The sequence below is a fragment of the Hemitrygon akajei genome, chromosome 1, assembly GCF_048418815.1.
Source record: "Hemitrygon akajei chromosome 1, sHemAka1.3, whole genome shotgun sequence".
NCBI classification, from domain to species: Eukaryota; Metazoa; Chordata; class Chondrichthyes; order Myliobatiformes; family Dasyatidae; genus Hemitrygon; species Hemitrygon akajei.
Genome location: NC_133124.1, coordinates 175,713,387 through 175,732,584, shown reverse-complemented (window position 1 = coordinate 175,732,584; position 19,198 = coordinate 175,713,387). Strand labels below are relative to the sequence as shown.

General features: G+C 56.2%; 1 protein-coding gene across 1 annotated transcript in view; it reads right to left on the bottom strand.

Annotated features, from left to right (window-relative positions):
• The window catches only part of LOC140726738 (B-cell receptor CD22-like), a 195,404-nt gene that overhangs the window by 105,636 nt on the left and 70,570 nt on the right, over window positions 1-19,198 (bottom strand). Inside the window, exons 11-14 of the mRNA XM_073043547.1 lie at window positions 5,342-5,608; window positions 3,244-3,513; window positions 2,215-2,490; window positions 8-242 (exon numbers count right to left, since the gene is read on the bottom strand). Coding sequence (XP_072899648.1) covers window positions 8-242; window positions 2,215-2,490; window positions 3,244-3,513; window positions 5,342-5,608 — 1,048 coding nt within the window. The remainder of the gene's footprint in view (window positions 1-7; window positions 243-2,214; window positions 2,491-3,243; window positions 3,514-5,341; window positions 5,609-19,198) is intronic.

Sequence of the window (19,198 nt, the reverse complement as noted above, 5' to 3'; positions counted from 1 at the left end):
CGGTCGCTCCCGATTCTGTTGGTGGCTCCGCAAATGTAGTTCCCAGAGTCGCTGGAACTCACTGGGTTGAAGTTTAGCTGCTGGCCGCCGCTTGGTAGAGCCAGATTTGTCCTGGGATCTCTGTACCAGGAGAACTGAGCGGGCGGTCTGGCCCTCGTTTCGCACGACAGGGTCAGAGACTTTCCTTCTCGGATTCGCCCCCGAGGATTCACTGGGCTTGATCTTCGTATCCTTCGGGCCATCTGAAAAACGAGACGCATCCTGGGCAGGGGAGTGGAGCATCCTACAGCTGTCTCCCTTCGAACCTCGTGCGCGGGTGTATGTTTATCTGCGTAAGTGCCTGTAGGTATTTGCATGTGTGTAACTGTGCAAGTGCCTGTATGTGTTTGCGTGTGTGTATCTGTGCAGGTGCCTGTATGTGTTTGCGTGTGTGTATCTGAGCAGGTGCCTGTATATGTTTGCGTGTGTGTATCTGAGCAGGTGCCTGGGGCGAGGGTCGTGTGAGTGGAATTTGCTCTTTCTCCCTATGACCCACTGGGTTTCTTCAGGGTGATCTTCATTATCCATCCCGGCGAAGTGCGGACTGGGTGCGTAATTGTCCGCTGTGAATTGCCCTCCTGGAGCGTCTGAGGGTAGAGTCTGGAGAGCAGAGGTGCTAATTGACATGATACGTGTGGGCGGGGGCGTGGGAGTGAAAGGATTGGTGGAAGAGGTTGGTTGAGGGTCAGTATGGACAGTGGGCCGAAGGGCCTGATCCTGCCTGACCCTGGATGTTGTCTTCTACAGTAGAGGCTGCCCTCAAGAAGGCAACTTCCATCACAGATCCCCAGCATGCGGGCCATGCCATCACCTCGCAGATCCCATCGGGCAGGAGGTACAGGAGCCTGAGGTCCACACCACTGGCTTCAGGAACAGCTACTTCCCTTCAACCATTCAGTTCCTGGACCAACAGGCACAACCCTAATCAGTAGCTCAGTACAGGACCACTCTGCACTCTTCGTAACTGTTTGTGATCTCCTTATGCTCTTTTCGGTAAAAAAAAATCATGTGCAATTTATGTTTTTCTTGTGAATGTTGTAGAGCAGGGTTTGTGGATTTGAAGAGCAGTTAGGGATGCTGTGTGCCTGTGATGCTACTGCAAGTAAGTTTTTCATTATCCCGGTACAGACCCCGGTGCGCCTGACAATAAACGTGACCTTGACGACTGGCTACTGACTGCCCCTCCCCCTTTAAACGTGCAGGCACTTCCATTGACCATCCTCCTGTGTGTGAGTTTGAGTGTATGGCTGGTGAGGGGGCTGTTGTGTTTCTGGGTACCCTCCCGCACCAGCACCACCCCCCCCCCCACACACACAAACCCCAGAAACACGTATTTGGTATAATCCCGAGCCCCTCCCCAGGGTAATGAATGAGCACTTGCACAGGGGAAATGGGAGAAAGGAGGAATTCCCCGAATTTCCGAAAACCTAATCTTAGTCATGGTTTCCACACCACGGTGCCGAGAACTATGGAGTATAGACATACATGAATACACACGCACGCGCGCACACACACGCACACGAACACACGCACGGGCTGCTTACCACTTCATTCATTTGTATTATCGTTTGTAAAATCGCCTCTCATCCACCTTCACTCCAAACGGAAAAGCCCCAGCCCACTCAGTCTGGCCTGATAAGACATGCTCTCCGGTTCAGGCAGCATCCTGGTAAATCTCCTCAGCAGACTCCGTAAAGCTTTCACATCCTTCCAATAATGAAGTGACCAGAACTGAACACAATTCTCCGTGTGGTCTGACCAGAAAACGCTTCTGCCCGCCTATTTCTCAACGCCAGATCATCGTCCAGTGTGTGTGTGTGTGTGTGTGTGTGTGTGTGTGTGTGTGTGTGTGTGTGTGTGTGTGTGTGTGTGTGTGTGTGTGTGTGTGTGTGTGTGTGTGTGTGTATGTGTGTGTGTGTGTGTGTGTGTGTGTGTGTGTGTGTGTGTGTGTGTGTGTGGAACAGGGGTTGGGAGGGAGAGAGAAAAGCAGAGAGCGGGGCAGAGAGACAGAGAGAGTGATAGCTAGGGATATACAGAGAGAAAGAGAGAGGTAGAGTGGGAGGGGAGTGAGAGAGGGAGGGAGAGGAAGTGGGGAGGGAGGGAGAGGGAGTGAGGAGAGAGTGAGCGTGAGAGAGACTCCTCTGTTGCGCTGGATACTGGCAAGAAGATACTTACAGGAGACCCTGATCCTAATTCCCTCAGACACCTGGCTCCGGGAGTCGGCCGTGGCAACACAGTAATAGACACCGTCGTGTTGCTGAGTGATCCTCACGAGGTGAAGGTAGCTGCTTGTCGATCCCACGGTGGCGTTGGTCACCCCGTTACTCCGGTACCATCGGTAAGAGCTGATGGGAGGATTGCTGTCACTCTGACAGGTCAGGCTAATGTTGTCTCCTTCCTGGACCTGTTCAGGTGGCGCAGAAGCAGAAATCTCGGTCTTCCTCGGACCATCTGGAAGCAAGGACAGTCCATGGAATACCAGGGTCACCAGGAGCGGGCGGGCAGGCGGAACAGCTTACCCAGCACCCGGTCAGACAGGAAGGCGGAACACAGACGAGAGATTCTGCAGATGCTGGAAATCTTCAGCAACATGCAAAGTACAAGGGGAACTCGGCAGGCCAGGCACTGTCTGTGGAGGGAAATGATGAAGGGTTTCGGCTTGAAACGTCCGCTGCTCATCCTTCTCCATAGATGCTGCCTGACCTGCTGAGTCCTTCCAGTAGTATTTTGTGTGTGTTTTTGAGAAAGAGAGGGGAGGGAGATACGGAGAGGCAGAGAGAGAGAAAGAGAGAGAGAGACATTGAGAGGCAGAGAGAGAGAGAGTGTGTGTGTCGGTGAGGGATAGAGAGCGACATGCACACACATAGAGGCAGAGAGAGGGAGAGAGGAGAGAGAGAGAGAGAGGGGGGAGAGGAGAGGAGAGAGCGAGAGAGGGGGCGAGAGGAGAGGAGAGGTAGAGGGGAAGGGAGGGGAGGGGAGAGAGAGAGAGAGAGAGAGAGAGAGAGAGAGAGAGAGAGAGAGAGAGAGAGAGAGAGAGAGAGAGAGAGAGAGAGAGAGAGAGAGAGGCTTCTGAGCCCTGACGCTCACTCAGAGCGACGTCACCTCTCTCTCACTCACTCTCTCCAGAGACGTTGCTCTCCCCACTGAGTGTTTCCAGCTGCTTCCCGATTTTCGCTTTTCTCTTCCAGCAGATTCAGTACTCACACAGCACTTCAAGCAGGAAGAATTCTGAGCGGTCGCTCCCGATTCTGTTGGTGGCTCCGCAAATGTAGTTCCCAGAGTGTCTGGAACTCACTGGGTTGAAGTTTAGCTGCTGGCCGCCGCTTGGCAGAGCCAGATATGTCCCGGGATCTCTGTACCAGGAGAACTGAGCGGGCGGTCTGGCCCTCGTTTCGCACGTCAGGTTCAGAGACTTTCCTTCTCGGATTCGCCCCGAGGATTCACTGGACTTGATCTTCGTATCCCTCGGGCCATCTGGAAAACGAGACGCATCCTGGGCAGGGGGAGTGGAGCATCCTACAGCTGTCTCCCTTCGAACCTCGTGCGCGGGTGTATGTTTATCTGCGTAAGTGCCTGTAGGTGTTTGCGTGTGTGTAACTGTGCAAGTGCCTGTATGTGTTTTGGTGTGTGTATCTGTGCAAGTGCCTGTATGTGTTTGCGTGTGTGTATCTGAGCAGGTGCCTGGGGCGAGGGTCGTGTGAGTGGAATTTGCTCGTTCTCCCTGTGACCCACTGGGTTTCTTCAGGGTGATCTTCATTATCCATCCCGGCGATGTGCGGACTGGGTGCGTAATTGTCCGCTGTGAATTGCCCTCCTGGAGCGTCTGAGGGTAGAGTCTGGAGAGCAGAGGTGCTAATTGACATGATACGTGTGGGCGGGGCGTGGGAGTGAAAGGATTGGTGGAAGAGGTTGGTTGAGGGTCAGTATGGACAGTGGGCCGAAGGGCCTGATCCTGCCTGACTGGATGTTGTCTTCTACAGTAGAGGCTGCCTCAAGAAGGCAACTTCCATCACAGATCCCCAGCATGCGGGCCATGCCATCACCTCGCAGATCCCATCGGGCAGGAGGTACAGGAGCCTGAGGTCCCACACCACTGGCTTCAGGAACAGCTACTTCCCTTCAACCATTCAGTTCCTGGACCAACAGGCACAACCCTAATCAGTAGCTCAGTACAGGACCACTCTGCACTCTTCGTAACTGTTTGTGATCTCCTTATGCTCTTTTCGGTAAAAAAAAATCATGTGCAATTTATGTTTTTCTTGTGAATGTTGTAGAGCAGGGTTTGTGGATTTGAAGAGCAGTTAGGGATGCTGTGTGCCTGTGATGCTACTGCAAGTAAGTTTTTCATTATCCCGGTACAGACCCGGTGCGCCTGACAATAAACGTGACCTTGACGACTGGCTACTGACTGCCCCTCCCCCTTTAAACGCGCAGGCACTTCCATTGACCATCCTCCTGTGTGTGAGTTTGAGTGTATGGCTGGTGAGGGGGCTGTTGTGTTTCTGGGTACCCTCCCGCACCAGCACCACCCCCCCCACACACACACACAAACCCCAGAAACACGTATTTGGTATAATCCCGACCCCCTCCCCAGGGTAATGAATGAGCACTTGCACAGGGGAAATGGGAGAAAGGAGGAATTCCCCGAATTTCCGAAAACCTCATCTTAGTCATGGTTTCCACACGACAGTGTCGAGAACTATGGAGCATAGACACAAACACACACACACACGCACAAATAACACACACACACACACACACACACACACACACACACGTGTGCTCACACGTGACTTGGGTTTCGGAGTTAGTGCAGGGGTTGCGGTATAGGGCAGGGGCAGCGGTTAGGGCATGGTTTAGGGTGAAGGTACGGAATATGAGTTAGTACAAGATACAGGAATTAGGGGTTATGGCGGGGACAGGGGTCATGGCGGGGTCAGGGGTCAGGATTACTGAGGGGTTGCGGTAGTGCAGGGTTTGTGGATTAGAGCAGCAGATAGGACAGTGGTTAGGGCAGGGCTATGTGTTAGGGCTCAGGTAGAGGCTATGGGTTGGTTTAGGGCAGGAAACAGGGGTTAGGAAGTAGGGCAAGGTGCAGGGGTTAGGGTTTAGGGCAATGTCAGAGATTATATGTTAGGGCGGGGGTGGTGGGGTAAACCATTGAGTCAAGGGGCAGGGTTTGGGTGTAAAATTTAGAGGTTACAGCCAGTCTCGGGTTTGAGGAGGGAGTGATGAAGGTTTGGACTCGGGCCAGGCGGCGTTTCGGATGAAAGTGAAGGTTTTATCAAAATATAATACTTACACTGAACGTGGAAACGTTTGGGTTTGGAATCCTGATCTCCAATCACATTCCCAGCTCTGCAATAATAGTCACAGGACTCATCCTCGATTGAGACCCGGATCTGAAGCTCCCGTGTGGATCCTTCGAGTGTCATCTCCGTCCCGGAACACACCTTCGTCCACTGGTAGGTGTCTGCAGGTGGATTCCCGACACTCTCACATCGTAACGTAACCTGTGATCCCTCGACCACAGAATCACTGGGCAGGATTTTCACATCTTTGGGTTTATCTGTGGGGTGTTTAAGAGTAAAAATCCTTCCGGTTATTCCAAATGTTAAGGGGAACTGCAAATCTCGGGTAAACGTTCACAAAACCAACAATCGCCAATGAGAACGAGAAATGGATGGAAATAACTTCCTGTAACAAAATGTCACAAGGTCATCGTGAAAGAGGGAGTACAAAGGAAACAAAACATTGGACACATCAGGCGGGTGTCCAGGAATCCCTTCACAAAGGGAGGGGTACAGGAGAGACTGAATGTGGGCGCCAGAGTGGAGGAAAGAATTGGGGAGGGAGAGCTGTGGAGATGGTCAGAGAGGGAGTTAAGTGGAGAGAGTCAGAGAGGGTCAGACGAGGAGAGAGGGCCAGAGAGCGTGAAGGAGAGAACATGGAAGTGAGGAACAGGCCGCTGTAAGTATGGCTGCCAATGGCAGAATGATGGGAGAGGGGTGTGGGGGTCAGAAAGGGTTACAGAGATGGAGAGGGGTGTAGGGGTCAGAAAGGGTTACAGAGATTGGGAGGGGTGTGGGGGTCAGAAAGGGTTACAGAGATGGGGAGGGGTGTGGGGGTCAGAAAGGGTTACAGAGATGGGGAGGGGTGTGGGGGTCAGAAAGGGTTACAGAGATGGGGAGGGGTGTGGGGGGTCTGCTGTTGGGTTGAATTGTGAATAACTTTCTGGTGAAGTGTCGATTATGAAGTACTGGAGTCAGAATTAACTTCGGATTTTAAATCAGACTCCTCTCTCAAACAACATCTTCTTCTCTCAATTCCTCCGTCTCCGCCGCATCTGCTCTCAAGATGAGGGTTTTTTTAAATTCCAGAATGAAGGACATGTCCTCCTTTTTCAAAGAAAGAGGCTTCCCTTCTTCCACCATCACTGCTACCCTCAACCACATCTCTTCCATGTCATGCATGCCTGTTCTCACCTCATCCGCCACCCCACCAAGGATAGTGTTTCTCTTGTCCTCATCTACCACCTCACCAGCCTCTGTGTCCAGCACATAATTCTCTGAACTTCCGTCATCTCCAACAGGATTCCACCACCAATCACATCTCTCCCTTCCCCCTATTTTCTGCTTTCTGCAGGGATCGCCCCTGATGCGACTCTCTTGTCCCTCCCCTCTGATCTCCCTCCCGGCACTCATCCTTGCAAGCAGAACACATGCTATAACTCCTCCCGCGTTCAGGGCCCCAAACAAACACTTCACCTGTGAGACTGCTTGGGTCATATATTGTGTCCAGTGCTCCCGTGTGGTCTCCTGTATATCAACATAGATTGGGAGACCCCTTCACCAAGCACCTATGCTCCATCTGCCAGAAGATGTATGATCTTTCAGTGAGAACCAGTTTTAATTCCACTTCCAATTCACATTTTGATACGTCAATCCATGGCCACCCCTACTGTCGTGATGAGGCCATACTCAGGTTGGAGGAACAACTCTTTATATTCCATTTGGGTAGACTCCAACCTGATGGCATGATCACTGATTTCTTGAAGTTCTGGTAATGCCTCCTCTCCTCTTCACTATTCCCCATCCCCTTTTCCCTCTCTCACCTTATCTGCCTGCCCATCACCTCCTTCTGGTGTTCTCCCCCCCCCCCATTTCTTTCTTCCATGGCTTTCTGTCCTCTCCTATTAGATTCCCCCTTCTCCAGCTCTTTACTTCATCCCTCCCCCCTTCAGGTTTCACCCATCACCTCGTGTTTTCCCTCCCCTCCAACACCCTTTACCCTTCATCTTTTTTTCTCCGGTCCTGCTGAAGGATCCCGATCCGAAACGTCGACTGTACGCTTTTCCAAAGATGCGGCCCGGCCTGCCAAGTTCTTCCAGCAACTTGCGTGTGCTGCTTGGGTTTCCAGCGTCTGCAGATTTTCTCCTGTCTGTGCTTGTGTGAAGTTGTCTTGGAATCAGATTGTATGTGTGTGGTAACAGGATCGAACAGGGTCACTACTGACACTCCACATTGAGGTGTTTCGCTGGAGACTCCTGATCACCAATGGAATTCTTCACTGTGCTGTAAAAGCCACAGGAGGCATCCTCCACTTTCACATAAACTACGTATTTTCTATCATTTCCCCTCGGATTTGATGACCGGGAGCTGCACACATTCCTCCAGCTATTGCAGTGCGGTGCTGGGTTGGCATCAGATTCACACCACAGCGTGATGGACTGACCAACAGGAGCACCAGCGGGAGATGTGAATCTCACGTTGGTGGGAGCGTCTACAGAAAGAAACTCCCGTCAGTTAAATCAGACACCCGAAACCCACTACAAAACGCGGAGACTAGGAAGCATTTGGGCCGAATATCAACTCAGCGTGAGTAAAAGTAACGGGCGACAGAAACCTGTGTTTCTGTCCGGGGACAGAAACCTCCGGGGTCAGACACAGAGTGAAGCTCCCTCCACACCGTTCCATCACACACTCCCGGGGTCAGACACAGAGTGAAGCTCCCCCCACACCGTCCCATCACACACTCCCGGGGTCAGACACAGAGTGAAGCTCCTTCCACACCGTCCCATCACACACTCCCGGGGTCAGACACAGAGTGAAGCTCCTTCCACACCGTCCCATCACACACTCCCGGGGTCAGACACAGAGTGAAGCTCCCTCCACACTGTCCCATCACACACTCCCGGGGTTAGACACAGAGTGAAACTCCCTCCACACCGTCTCATCACACACTCCCGGGGTCAGACACAGAGTGAAGCTCCTTCCACACCGTCCCATCACACACTCCCGGGGTCAGACACAGAGTGAAGCTCCTTCCACACTGTCCCATCACACACTCCCGGGGTCAGACAGTGTGGAGTTGTTCTGATGGAGCTGGGAGAAACCATAAGAAAACGGTTGGATGAAGTTATCCTGAGGCATCAGGTAAGGTCCGGCAGGACTCCTGAGTAACTGTTCCACTGTGGGAGCTTCTTCTGGAGTTTATCTGCCTGTTTGGACTGCATTTGCTGGCGGCTGCTAACTGCGCAGTTTCTCTCCGCAGCGGCTGGCATATTGCCAGAGCTGTTGTTACAACAGTGACGGAGAAACAAATAGTTCATTTTCCAGCTAACATCGGAACGAATCTGCCCCCACCCCCGTCTCGTCATGCATCTCGGTCGGTGTGAATGAAGGAGTGTTTCCTGGACATCTTGACCTTTTGAGGCCGGTGGATTTTTGGGGACCGACGGAGCCTTTCCTGGAGTCGGAATTCGCTAGCGTTTCGTTGATAGGACCACCGGGTCAACTTCAGAGATTACGTTCCATCTTCCTCTCGCAGTCTGAACAGCAAAGACTAGTTTTCAGGCCGAGGGCGACAGTTTGTCATGGGACCCCACAACCTCGAGGCGACTGGATCTGCTGACACAGCAGGATGTGGGTGAGCTGCGAGAAGTTCCAAACTTTCCAGCTAGGGACATCAGTCGCTTTTTTGTGTCTTTATCAGTGGACATAGCCGCTTACACCGTATCAGGGTAATTAACGTTTTGTACTTGGACTGTATTGCCAGCGTGACAGATGGATCACCAGGGAGTAGTGGACCCCCCGAGGGACGCTGCGCAGGCTGTTGTCTCTAAAACCTCACACAGTGCCCTGCTTCCGTTGTTGTCGATTAAACGCGGGGTGCAATGCGTCTGCCGTCCGGACTGATTCCAGAAGAGTGCCGGAGGCCGGAGGCCATGGAGGACTTGGCTACTGTTGGCAGCAGTCTGGCTTCTGAGAAGGACGGAGGTAAGGTGGTGTTATACACGAGGACCGATGAGTTGGTGCATCAAGCCCAATGCAGAGGGCTGAGAATGGGGGGGGGGGGGGGGAGCTTTCCTACAGTTGGAGCTAACGACCGCTCCCACATAGCAGATCATCCTCAGGTTTAAGCCCTTCATCCCCAATGAAGTCCTCCTTCCCCATCTTGCCCTCTTGGATCGAGGAAGATCCGAGATCACCGCCATTAGGCATAAGTTCAAGTGACATTATCTTTCTCCGGCGACAGGTGTTCATGCAGTCGGTGCAGGAGGAGGACATTCAGGGTAGATTTACTGTGCGATTCGAAGGAGGAACCTACCAGGTGAACTGGAGTTCGGAGCACCCACGGTGCCCCACTTGCGGGGCAGTGGGGCACTTTCAGAGAGACTGTCCCAATTCCTGGCCCAAAGACTCCACCTTGAGCTGCAATGCCCCAGCTGCTCCTGCCCCTGCCCCCGCCCCAATCCCTGCACTTGCTGCTGCCCCTGTAGGTTTGGGTGGAGAAACGAGGCCACATGCAGGGAGGATACAGCTGAGGATGGAAAGGAGACTCCGCAGGGCAGGAGGGTGAAGAAAAAATCCAAAATCAATAGGAAGAAGGCCATTGAGAACGCAGAGCTCACGTCTGCTCCCGTGTCCTGTAGCAAGGAACCCGCTCTGAAGTTCAGCTGGAGGCTCAGGGAAGTGCGCAGGTGGAGGGGGCGATGGACGCAGAGAGTGCCGTTGTATTGGGGAACCCCTATCCGGGTGCTCTCCAGCCGGAAGAGGAGAAGGAGCTCCTCTCCCAAGAGGGTAGAGACTGTAGACGTGGGGGAGTCACCAGAGGGGGAGGGAATGCAGATGGGTCCCTAGATGTGGCCCTGTCCTGTGGTGGTGGAGTGTGTGTGCAGGAAGGTGGTTTTGCCCCTGATCTGGCGACTGAGACAGCCGTGGAGCCCTCCATTCAGGAGTTAGTAGTTAGTGCCTCCCTAGAGGCAAGAACACTGGATAATGAGCCCAGCGGCCAAGAGCATTCTTGCTCTTTTGGGGAGAGTAGGGCAGAGAGTGAGTCCGCTCTCACCAGGAAGGGTGCTGGTCAAGAGGCCTAGTGTTGTCCCAAAGTGAGGCTCACCGGAGCTTGTCCGAATGGTGAGTGGTAGCAGGGTTTCTCTCTGCAGGTTTCACAATCTCTCAATCCTCAGAGATGAGAGATCTGCGTCAGGTTTCCTGCAAGAAATCCATATCATTTCAGGAGACATGTCCACTTGGCTCCTGGAGTGGCAGGGAGGGGTCGACATGAGCTCCGTCAGCTCCAGCTCGAGTGGGATGGTGAGCCCAACCTTCCAGCCGGAAATCACAATAATCCAGGACATCGTTCCCGGCCCTCTGATTCGCCTGGCCGTGCGCCTGGATGGTGTCCCCACCGCTGCACTTCATCAACGTGTATGCCCCTGGGTGCGGGGTGTAGCAGACGTGCCTGCTTTGTCGGGTGTCCTCTCTGCTAAGTTCCATCGACCATGGAGACTGCATTATCCTCGGCGGAGATTTCCACTGTACCCGCGAGGTGGAGGGCCGCTCTGGCCTCCAATGCAACCCAGCATCGGCAAAAGGAGCTACTAGGCTCCTTTGTCTTGGTGGATCTTCACCCTGACTCTAGCATTTTCTCCAGAAGCACTAGAGGGGGAGGTTCTCGCATAGCGGATTCTACATCTCTCGGGCGTATATCTCCCACGTGTCAACACCCTCCGTTCACGTGGTGTCGCACTCGGATCATCACCTCGTGTGGATGGAGTTTGCTCCTCTGCACCCTCGGGTGGGTTCCGGCCACTGTCACTATAACAACCAGCTGCTGGAAGACAGCCGACTCTGGGATTCGTCCCAAGTGTTCTGGTTCAGCTGGAGGGAGAGACGGGAGGATTACTGCTCCCTCAAGCTCTGGTAGGATGTGTCCAGGCAGACTGTGTGGTAATTTTTAGGGAGTGTATGTGTGCCCAGGCAACCATCGTGAGGGAACTCGTGTTGTCAACGGCAACCACAGAGGCGTCCCGGGAACGTTGGGGGATTAGCGCCATTATTGATAGAGATGGGAATATTTCAGTTGAGCTTGTCTAGTAATTGTGTTAGTCACTGTTCTGTATATGTACAGATTTCTGGTACTGTATTACTGAACTTGTAATAAAGAAATTTTATTTTTAAAACGGGTGGTTCTCTCCACACCGTCTCATGACACGTCCCCTGGACAGAGTAACTGCTTGGTTGGGAGTATCCGTTAATATATTTCATCAGAGGCGAAGATTTACGGTTCAAATAATATTTCTAGTTCTGAAGGCACCACCCCTCCCACAGCACTGTGCTCCCTCCTGACCGCCTGACCCACAGTACTGCGCTCCCTCCCACAGCACTGTGCTCCCTCCTCACTGCCTGACCCACAGTACTGCGCTCCCTCCAACAGCACTGTGCTCCCTCCTCACCTCCTGACCCACAGTACTGCGCTCCCTCCTCACTGCCTGACCCACAGTACTGCGCTCCCTCCCACAGCACTATGCTACCTCCTCACCGCCTGACCCACAGTACTGCGCTCCCTCCTCACTGCCTGACCCACAGTACTGCGCTCCCTCCAACAGCAATGTGCTCCCTCCTCACCTCCTGACCCACAGTACTGCGCTCCCTCCAACAGCACTGTGCTCCCTCCTCACTACCTGACCCACAGTACTGCGCTCCCTCCTCACCGCCTGACCCACAGTACTGTGCTCCCTCCCACAGCACTGTGCTCCCTCCTCACCGCCTGACCCACAGTACTGCGCTCCCTCATCACCGCCTGACCCACAGTACTGCGCTCCCTCCCACAGCACTGTGCCCCCTCCTCACTGCCTGACCCACAGTACAGCGCTCCCTCCTCACTGCCTGACCCACAGTACTGCGCTCCCTCATCACCGCCTGACCCACAGTACTGCGCTCCCTCCCACAGCACTGTGCCCCCACTTCACCGCCTGACCCACAGTACTGCGCTCCCTCCCACAGTACTGCGCTCCCTCCTCACTGCCTGACCCACAGTACTGCGCTCCCTCCTCACTGCTTGACCCACAGTACTGCGCTCCCTCCCACAGTACTGCGCTCCCTCCTCACCGCCTGACCCACAGTACTGCGATCCCTCCCACAGTACTGCGCTCCCTCCTCACCGTCTGACCCACAGTACTGCGCTCCCTCCCACAGTACTGCGCTCCCTCCTCACTGCCTGACCCACAGTACTGCGCTCCCTCCCACAGCACTGTGCCCCCTCCTCACTGCCTGACCCACAGTACTGTGCTCCCACCTCACTGCCTGACCCACAGTACTGCGCTCCCTCCCACAGCACTGTGCTCCCTCCTCACTGCCTGACCCACAGCACTGTGCTCCCTCCTCACCGCCAGACCCACAGTACTGCGCTCCCTCATCACTGCCTGACCCACAGTACTGTGCTCCCTCCCACAGCACTGTGCCCCCTACTCACTGCCTGACCCACAGTACTGCGCTCCCTCCCACAGCACTGTGCTCCCTCCTCACTGCCAGACCCACAGTACTGTGCTCCCTCCTCACTGCCTGAGCCACAGTACTGCGCTCCCTCCTCAGCGCCTGACCCACAGTACTGCACTCCCTCCTACAGCACTGTGCCCCCTCCTCACTGCCTGACACACAGTACTGCGCTCCCTCCTCACCGCCTGACCCACAGTATTGCGCTCCCTCCCACAGCACTGTGCTCCCTCCTCACCGCCTGACCCACAGTACTGTGCCCCCTCCTCACTGCCTGACCCACAGTACTGTGCTCCCTCCTCACTGCCTGACCCACAGTACTGTGCTCCCTCCTCACCGCCTGACCCACAGTACTGCGCTCCCTCCCACAGCACTGTGCTCCCTCCTCACCGCCTGACCCACAGTACTGCGCTCCCTCCCACAGCACTGTGCTCCTCCTCACCGCCTGACCCACAGTACTGCGCTCCCTCCCACAGCATTGTGCTCCCTCCTCACTGCCTGACCCACAGTACTGTGCTCCCTCCTCACTGCCTGACCCACAGTACTGCGCTCCCTCCCACAGCACTGTGCTCCCTCCTCACCTCCTGACCAACGGTACTGTGCTCCCTCCTCACCGCCTGACCCACAGTACTGCGCTCCCTCCCACAGCATTGTGCTCCCTCCTCACTGCCTGACCCACAGTACTGTGCTCCCTCCTCACTGCCTGACCCACAGTACTGCGCTCCCTCCCACAGCACTGTGCTCCCTCCTCACCTCCTGACCCACGGTACTGTGCTCCCTCCTCACCGCCTGACCCACAGTACTGCTCTCACTCCCACAGTACTGTGCTCCCTCCTCACTGCCTGACCCACAGTACTGCGCTCCCTCCCACAGTACTGTGCTCCCTCCTCACTGCCTGACCCACAGCACTGTGCCTCCTCCTCACCGCCTGATCCACAGTACTGCGCTCCCTCCCACAGCACTGTGCTCCCTCCTCACCGCCTGACCCACAGTACTGCGCTCCCTCCCACAGCACTGTGCTCCCTCCTCACCGCCTGACCCACAGTACTGCGCTCCCTCCCACAGCACTGTGCTCGCTCCTCACTGCCTGACCCACAGTAATGCGCTCCCTCCTCACTGCCTGACCCACAGTACTGCGCTCCCTGCCACAGTACTGTGCTCCCTCCTCACTGCCTGACCCACAGTAGATAGATAGATAGATAGATACTTTATTCATCCCCATGGGGAAATACAACATTTTTTTTCCAATGTCCCATACACTTGTTGTAGCAAAGCTAATTACATACAATATTAACTCAGTAAAAATATGATATGCATCTAAATCACTCTCTCAAAAAGCATTAATAATAGCTTTTAAAAAGTTCTTAAGTCCTGGCGGTTGAATTGTAAAGCCTAATGGCATTGGGGAGTATTGACCTCTTCGTCCTGTCTGAGGAGCATTGCATCGATAGCAACCTGTCGCTGAAACTACTTCTCTGTCTCTGGATGGTGCTATGTAGAGGATGTTCAGGGTTTTCCATAATTGACCGTAGCCTACTCAGCGCCCTTCGCTCAGCTACCGATGTTATACTCTTCAGTACTTTGCCCACGACAGAGCCCGCCTTCCTTACCAGCTTATTAAGACGTGAGGCGTCCCTCTTCTTAATGCTGCCTCCCCAACACGCCACCACAAAGAAGAGGGCGCTCTCCACAACTGACCTATAGAACATCTTCAGCATCTCACTACAGACATTGAATGACGCCAACGTTCTAAGGAGGTACAGTCGACTCTGTGCCTTCCAGCACAAGGCATCTGTGTTGGCAGTCCAGTCTAGCTTCTCGTCTAACTGTACTCCCAGATACTTGTAGGTCTTAACCTGCTCCACACATTCTCCATTAATGATCACTGGCTCCATATGAGGCCTAGATCTCCTAAAGTCCACCACCATCTCCTTGGTCTTGGTGATATTGAGACGCAGGTAGTTTGAGTTGCACCATAACACAAAGTACTGCGCTCCCTCCTTACTGCGTGACCCACAGTACTGCGCTCCCTCCTCACTGCCTGACCCACAGTACTGCACTCCCTCCCACAGCCCTGTGCTCCCTCCTCACCGCCTGACCCACAGTACTGCGCTCCCTCCTCACTGCCTGACCCACAGTACTGCGCTCCCTCCCACAGCCCTGTGCTCCCTCCTCACCGCCTGACCCACAGTACTGTGCTCCCTCCTCACCGCCTGACCCACAGTACTGCGCTCCCTCCTCACTGCCTGAACCACAGTACTGTGCTCCCACCTCACTGCCTGACCCACAGTACTGCGCTCCCTCCTCACTGCCTGACCCACAGTACTGCACTCCCTCCCACAGCAATGTGCTCCCTCCTCACCTCCTGACCCACAGTATTGCGCTCCCTCCTCACTGCCTGACCCACAGTACTGCGCTCCCTCCCACAGCACTGTGCTCCCTCCTCACCTCCTGACCCACAGTACTGCGCTCCCTCCTCACTGCCTGACCCACAGTACTGTGCTCCCTCCTCACCGCCTGACCCACAGTACTGCGATCCCTCCTCACTGCCTGAACCACTGTACTGTGCTCCCTCCTCACTGCCTGACCCACAGTACTGCGCTCCCTCCTCACTGCCTGACCCACAGTACTGCGCTCCCTCCTCACTGCCTGAACCACAGTACTGTGCTCCCTCCTCACTGCCTGACCCACAGTACTGTGCTCCCTCCTCACCGCCTGACCCACAGTACTGTGCTCCCTCCTCACTGCCTGACCCACAGTACTGCGCTCCCTCCTCACTGCCTGACCCACAGTACTGTGCTCCCTCCTCACCGCCTGACCCACAGTACTGCGATCCCTCCTCACTGCCTGAACCACAGTACTGTGCTCCCTCCTCACTGCCTGACCCACAGTACTGCGCTCCCTCCTCACTGCCTGTCCCACAGTACTGCGCTCCCTCCCACAGCACTGTGCTCCCTCCTCACTGCCTGACCCACAGGACTGTGCTCCTTCCTCACTGCCTGACCCACAGTACTGCGCTCCCTCCCACAGCACTGTGCTCCCTCCTCACCGCCTGACCCACAGTACTGCGCTCCCTCCCACAGCACTGTGCTCCCTCCTCACCGCCTGACCCACAGTACTGTGCTCCCTACTCACTGCCTGACCCACAGTACTGTGCACCCTCCTCACTGCCTTACCCACAGTACTGCGCTCCCTCATCACCGCCTGACCCACAGTACTGCGCTCCCTCCTCACCGCCTGACCCACAGTACTGCGCTCCCTCCCACAGTACTGCGCTCCCTCCACACTGCCTTACCCACAATACTGCGCTCCCTCATCACCGCCTGACCCACAGTACTGCGCTCCCTCCTCACTACCTGACCCACAGTACTGCGCTCCCTCCTCACCGCCTGACCCACAGTACTGCGCTCCCTCCTCACTGCCTGACCCACAGTACTGCACTCCCTCCCACAGCCCTGTGCTCCCTCCTCACCGCCTGACCCACAGTACTGCGCTCCCTCCTCACTGCCTGACCCACAGTACTGCGCTCCCTCCCACAGCCCTGTGCTCCCTCCTCACCGCCTGACCCACAGTACTGTGCTCCCTCCTCACCGCCTGACCCACAGTACTGCGCTCCCTCCTCACTGCCTGAACCACAGTACTGTGCTCCCACCTCACTGCCTGACCCACAGTACTGCGCTCCCTCCTCACTGCCTGACCCACAGTACTGCACTCCCTCCCACAGCAATGTGCTCCCTCCTCACCTCCTGACCCACAGTATTGCGCTCCCTCCTCACTGCCTGACCCACAGTACTGCGCTCCCTCCCACAGCACTGTGCTCCCTCCTCACCTCCTGACCCACAGTACTGCGCTCCCTCCTCACTGCCTGACCCACAGTACTGTGCTCCCTCCTCACCGCCTGACCCACAGTACTGCGATCCCTCCTCACTGCCTGAACCACTGTACTGTGCTCCCTCCTCACTGCCTGACCCACAGTACTGCGCTCCCTCCTCACTGCCTGACCCACAGTACTGCGCTCCCTCCTCACTGCCTGAACCACAGTACTGTGCTCCCTCCTCACTGCCTGACCCACAGTACTGTGCTCCCTCCTCACCGCCTGACCCACAGTACTGTGCTCCCTCCTCACTGCCTGACCCACAGTACTGCGCTCCCTCCTCACTGCCTGACCCACAGTACTGTGCTCCCTCCTCACCGCCTGACCCACAGTACTGCGATCCCTCCTCACTGCCTGAACCACAGTACTGTGCTCCCTCCTCACTGCCTGACCCACAGTACTGCGCTCCCTCCTCACTGCCTGTCCCACAGTACTGCGCTCCCTCCCACAGCACTGTGCTCCCTCCTCACTGCCTGACCCACAGGACTGTGCTCCTTCCTCACTGCCTGACCCACAGTACTGCGCTCCCTCCCACAGCACTGTGCTCCCTCCTCACCGCCTGACCCACAGTACTGCGCTCCCTCCCACAGCACTGTGCTCCCTCCTCACCGCCTGACCCACAGTACTGTGCTCCCTACTCACTGCCTGACCCACAGTACTGTGCACCCTCCTCACTGCCTTACCCACAGTACTGCGCTCCCTCATCACCGCCTGACCCACAGTACTGCGCTCCCTCCTCACCGCCTGACCCACAGTACTGCGCTCCCTCCCACAGTACTGCGCTCCCTCCACACTGCCTTACCCACAATACTGCGCTCCCTCATCACCGCCTGACCCACAGTACTGCGCTCCCTCCTCACTACCTGACCCACAGTACTGCGCTCCCTCCTCACCGCCTGACCCACAGTACTGTGCTCCCTCCCACAGCACTGTGCTCCCTCCTCACCGCCTGACCCACAGTACTGCGCTCCCTCATCACCGCCTGACCCACAGTACTGCGCTCCCTCCCACAGCACTGTGCCCCCTCCTCACTGCCTGACCCACAGTACTGCGCTCCCTCCTCACTGCCTGACCCACAGTACTGCGCTCCCTCATCACCGCCTGACCCACAGTACTGCGCTCCCTCCCACAGCACTGTGCCCCCACTTCACCGCCTGACCCACAGTACTGCGCTCCCTCCCACAGTACTGCGCTCCCTCCTCACTGCCTGACCCACAGTACTGCGCTCCCTCCTCACTGCTTGACCCACAGTACTGCGCTCCCTCCCACAGTACTGCGCTCCCTCCTCACCGCCTGACCCACAGTACTGCGATCCCTCCCACAGTACTGCGCTCCCTCCTCACCGTCTGACCCACAGTACTGCGCTCCCTCCCACAGTACTGCGCTCCCTCCTCACTGCCTGACCCACAGTACTGCGCTCCCTCCCACAGCACTGTGCCCCCTCCTCACTGCCTGACCCACAGTACTGTGCTCCCACCTCACTGCCTGACCCACAGTACTGCGCTCCCTCCCACAGCACTGTGCCCCCTCCTCACTGCCTGACCCACAGCACTGTGCCCCCTCCTCACTGCCTGACCCACAGCACTGTGCCCCGTCCTCACTGCCTGACCCACAGTACTGTGCTCCCTCCTCACTGCCTGACCCACAGTACTGCGCTCCCTCCCACAGCACTGTGCACCCTCCTCACCGCCTGACCCACAGTACTGCGCTCCCTCCTCACTGCCTGACCCACAGTACTGCGCTCCCTCCCACAGCACTGTGCACCCTCCTCACTGCCTGACCCACAGTACTGCGCTCCCTCCCACAGCACTGTGCCCCCTCCTCACCTCCTGACCCACAGTACTGCGCTCCCTCCCACGGTACTGTGCCCCCTCCTCACTGCATGACCCACAGTACTATGCTCCCTCCTCACTGCCTGACCCACAGTACTGTGCCCCCTCCTCACTGCCTGACCCACAGTACTGAGCTCCCTCCCACAGCACTGTACTCCCTCCTCACCGCCTGACCCACAGTACTGCGCTCCCTCCCACAGCACTGTGCTCCCTCCTCACTGCCTTACCCACAGTACTGTGCTCCCACATCACCGCCTGACCCACAGTACTGCACTCCCTCCCACAGCACTGTGCCCCCTCTTCACTGCCTTACCCACAGTACTGCGCTCCCTCCTCACCGCCTGACCCACAGTACTGCGCTCCCTCCTCACTGCCTGACCCACAGTACTGCACTGCCTCCCACAGCACTGTGCCCCCTCCTCACTGCCTGACCCACAGTACTGCACTACCTCCTCACTGCCTGTCCCACAGTACTGCGCTCCCTCCCACAGCACTGTGCTCCCTCCTCACTGCCTGACCCACAGGACTGTGCTCCTTCCTCACTGCCTGACCCACAGTACTGCGCTCCCTCCCACAGCACTGTGCTCCCTCCTCACCGCCTGACCCACAGTACTGCGCTCCCTCCCACAGCACTGTGCTCCCTCCTCACCGCCTGACCCACAGTACTGTGCTCC